The following is a 4682-nucleotide window of genomic DNA, read 5'->3' on the forward strand; positions in this document are numbered from 1 at the left end:
GATCGACCGAGCCTAAAGACATTATTGTGGCTCTTGACCGATCAAATATTTCAGTGACAAAAAGTAAGTCAAGAAATCCGGTATTCAAAACCAAAAGGAGCTACTTATGGACTCCGTTATGTGAGTCAGATTACAGAATGTGGAAACGCAAGATACACAAGCCATCTACGAAGTCAATGATTATACCGAAAATTCTGTCACAATCTGTATCACCCAACACATCGATGGTCAAATCTAAAGTTGATGTATCTTGTAGTCCGACATATTGTCACATCAAACCTGATCCACCTCCACTTGCACCTCCATTGCAGAGGATGTTTACGACTGGGTCTATATCACCGATATTGAAACTAGAAAAATCTATTGCGTCAGGACTATATAAAGTGAATTCAACAGCTTCAAATCCTTCTATTGACAGAGCAACTGTAAGACCCGTTTTTATGAGTTCAACGCTCAAGAAGCCTGTTAAAGCAAGTCGCACCACTAAATGTAGAATAGTATCAGAATCAGGAAGTAAAAGTGATTATAATGTAACAACTGCTGCTTCGACTCCTTCTAAATACAAGGATACAACATCTCTGATGTCTTCGTGTGATTTAAATACATCAGAGTACTCAAGTGCTGAAAAAATGTGCTGTCAAGGTACAGCAATGGAATCTATTTCAGCCGTACTCGAGCTGAGTCAAGAGCATGTCATCCCGACATCCCCATTTACATTGAAAAAACCTAAAGTAAGACCGAGATTGGGGATTAAACAGAGTCTTTTTAAGCGTCGAAATAAAGATCGGTCCAAGTCAATCCCATCTAACACTTGCTTTTCCCCATCTGCAAGTAGAGAATCGTTTTATGAATCTTTGTCGAACGTGTCATCAAAAAACCAGAGTATTCAAAAAGACTCTGTTAGACCATCTCCATTTCAGCTGAAAAAATTGGGTGCCATACCACGGTTAAAGCAGTTATCTATCAATAAACAAGTTCCTTCGCATGTATCCATTGAAACAGACAATAGTCAATCACGCTTTGATGACGCGGCTTGCTGCAGTACAGGGAATCACAGTGAAGTAGTATCAAAAATAAATGTCTCGACACATTCGAGCAAGGTCCAGTCTGTTCCAGCAGACAAAATACTTACCAAGTTGTTAGAGCGACATCCGGGCAAAAATCATTTTGCATATTCAATTACAACGGAGCAGAATACACCATTTTTATTAAATACTTTTGGTAAGATTGATTCGGAGGAGGAAGTGAACTCCACGGATTACGCAGCCAGTAGAACTGGCCAGGAATATTCCTGTAAGGAAGGGAAAAATGATGCGAACGGTAAAAAACGCAAATGGAACTCTGGGAGTAAAAAATTAACTAAGCTAGTAGAAAAAACTGATTTCAGTCATTCGAATGTTAACGACACAGTTGACTTACACAATATGCATCAATCAAAGCACTACCAAGAAAACAGTAACTGTAAATCAAAAATCAAAAAGAAATCGCAGTCTGTACGCAGTAGTCGGCATTTCGTTAAAGCCGAGTCTGCAACAGATCAAAAATGTAATAAAACTTTAGAACAATTGAATAAGACTGATTCAGAGCAAAAAGATTCAAAATGTACTATTCGTGTAACCGTCAGTTTAGATGAAACTTCTTCCAGTGAAACTATTAAGAAGTAATAGAAATTATAGACTTAAATAAACAGTAACAATATCAATACATCTTAGGTTTAAGTATAAAATTTAATATATGCTGTAATATTCTCTATATTTCATGCGAAATTTAATGTCTCAATAAATTTACGTTTCCACAACGTTGGGTCTATAATTGTTCGTTACATTGTCTGTTTACCCTTGGTAAAATAAATAAAAAAAAACCTGACCGACATATATAGTAAAACCATCAGGGTAACAGTTGCTGGCTCTATAGCGAAGTAATTCAATATCCAACTTAACGTAATTTAAATAATACAATAACTTTTTATTTCCCCATCCTCTTTATCAAGATAATATGGTGGCAGATCACACTGCCTACATTCAGTCAGATTATCAAGTAACAGCGCTGCGGTGGTGACATTCTAAACCAAATATCCCAAAACTATTGCGTCTCCTCGCCCTACGTCTTTCCGGTAAAACTCTTCGAGGAGGTTAGTCGTCCGAGCGGCCGTCTCTTCGGGTTCATCATGACGTTAGTATAACATCCATCAATATCTATTCAATCCTTGAAATTGTTGAAATGATGCAGTCATAACAATCGATTTCCGAGTTCAAACAATGATTTTGACATGTTATTTTTACGGATTCGTTATTCCTTGGTGCAACACACGCACATTCTATCGTGCATTTTTTGTCACGCTGTCCGATATCGCAATATTGAATTCCAAATTTCCTTTCACGTGCATTCCACAATACGAAATCATTTTCTAATTATTGCCTAAATGTAAGATTACACGTGTAGTTCACGTTGCGTACAATATGCAGTCCCTGTACTAGTGTTACAAATTCGACGAAACTGGAGCATATTACACCTGTTCTGCATTATGTCGCATCGTAATTCCAAGCAAAGAATGAATGATACGATGAAAAGTTTTATGCTAATATAATTTTATGATTAAAATACTTTTTATTTGCTTAAGGTCCAAAGTGTCACGTGACACGCTCTACGAGTGCGTGAATTCTGTTATACAGAATTCTCAAGACAAGAAGAGGAATTTTTTGGAAACTGTCGAGATTCAAATCGGTCTGAAGAACTATGACCCCCAAAAGGACAAGCGTTTCTCAGGCACTGTAAAGTATGTTCTTACCTGACTTTGAGATTTCTTTTCGGCTTTAAATTGAGTCTAATTTCATATTGCCCTTCGAGTTACCGAAAAGATTTCATCATGTTACGTCAGGGAGCCAGGCTTCTCCTGGCGGACCTTTACCCAGGGTCTTAAAAAAACTGGGGAGGTTTTTAACCGAAATTTTCCTACGCGAGGTCTCATTGACGACCTTGTCGGTAAGTAGTTTGCGGCTAGTGATTGAAATTGAAAACATCAGACATTTTATTGCAAATTACATCTTTTCTCTGGTGCTCCATGATGTTTGTAAGCATGTATTATCGGAATAAACCGTGTGGAAAATTATTTTTCTGAGAGCATTTTATAAGTCTGAAGCAGTTTAAATAAAAATGATCAGTTGAAACATTTTAATAAACCAGTCCTGGCTCATATTCCATTAGATATTTATCAGTGAGTAATATATAATTTCAGATTGAAGAACATCCCACGTCCCAAAATGCAGGTGTGTGTATTAGGAGATCAACAACATTGTGACGAAGCTAAGGCACAAAATGTACCTTTCATGGATGCTGAGGCACTTAAGAAATTGAACAAGAACAAAAAACTTGTCAAGAAACTAGGTATGGGGGAAAATTGTGATTGTCTGCATATTTTACAACCCTTTTTTATCTTATCTCAAAAGCAATTCGAGACTTGCTGATTCAAATAAAACCCTTCTATAAAAGCACCTTGCTAGTCGTGATTCGTGACTGTTTAGGTTGTTGCCTAGAAGGAGATTAAATTCTTCACTGGGTGTGGACGCAATGCTAAATCATTTTGATCCTCAATCAGTGTTGAGACAATTATTAACGTGTTCAGATGAGAATTTTCTGTGCTTTCAAATTCTGCACCCATTAAAAATTGTTTACTACATGTATAGATGAAAACATTTTACTACGATATTCAGGCTAACTGTTGTTACTTTATTCTGAATTTCTTACAGCCAAAAAATACGATGCTTTTCTCGCCAGCGAGTCGTTGATCAAGCAGATTCCTCGTTTGTTGGGTCCAGGTTTGAACAAGGCTGGTAAATTCCCTGGTCTTCTCTCTCACCAGGAGTCTATGACCGCAAAAATTGACGAAGTCAAAGCAACCATCAAGTTCCAGATGAAGAAGGTAAACAAAATAACCTATCAAATTTAAATATATATAATTCTAGCATTACCTTTCTCAAAAGCACCTCATATGCGACAATTTCTTAGCAGTTGAGGTCGTCAATAGAAAGAAGAGTAAATATATCTTCTCTGGGTGAGGCTATGGCACTATATTACCACCAGCCTCAATCAGAGTCGAAACATAGCCAACATTTATAATTTAATGCTACTGCAAATACGCACTATAGCGAGTTGAGAAAGTTTAAAATATATATATATTTTTTTTCATCTAATTAATCGCTATTTTTACAAAGTTTTGAATGAGTATGCATTCAAATAAAAGGTTTTATACTTTTTTTTAACGTTATCTAAGTATTAATATTCTCCTACTTGTTTTTTTCAGGTGCTGTGTCTATCGGTCGCTGTTGGACACGTTGGTATGACACCCGACGAGCTCGTTCAGAACGTCCATCTGTCTGTGAACTTCCTGGTGTCTCTTCTGAAGAAGCACTGGCAGAATGTCCGCTCTCTTCACATTAAATCATCCATGGGACCACCACAGAGGCTGTACTAATTTTATCAATTAACAATAACGCTTCTGACGCAAATCCAATGATAATAAATAAAATTGAAAAAAATATAATTGCTTGATGGATAGACCACCTACGATGATATAACCGATTCTACCACTGTAGAATTTTTTTATTTTATTTTTTTCAAAGTAATCTTTATCTTCACTCGAAAAGTTTTGGAAGCATGTTAAATCCAAAAATTTCCATTTGCGC

The 4682-nt window shown here is 36.6% G+C and overlaps 1 protein-coding gene across 1 annotated transcript; it reads left to right on the forward strand.

Moving 5' to 3' along the window:
- The first annotated feature begins 2043 nt into the window (after positions 1–2043).
- RpL10Ab (ribosomal protein L10Ab) lies at positions 2044–4540 on the forward strand. The gene is made up of 5 exons (XM_046631593.1): positions 2044–2172; positions 2621–2776; positions 3236–3384; positions 3747–3919; positions 4301–4540. Exons 1-5 carry the CDS (start codon positions 2168–2170, stop codon positions 4469–4471), a joined length of 654 nt encoding a protein of 217 aa, XP_046487549.1. The 5' UTR covers positions 2044–2167; the 3' UTR covers positions 4472–4540.
- Positions 4541–4682: the final 142 nt, after the last annotated feature.

The sequence above is a fragment of the Neodiprion pinetum genome, chromosome 6 (genome assembly GCF_021155775.2).
Source record: "Neodiprion pinetum isolate iyNeoPine1 chromosome 6, iyNeoPine1.2, whole genome shotgun sequence".
Classification (NCBI taxonomy): Eukaryota; Metazoa; Arthropoda; class Insecta; order Hymenoptera; family Diprionidae; genus Neodiprion; species Neodiprion pinetum.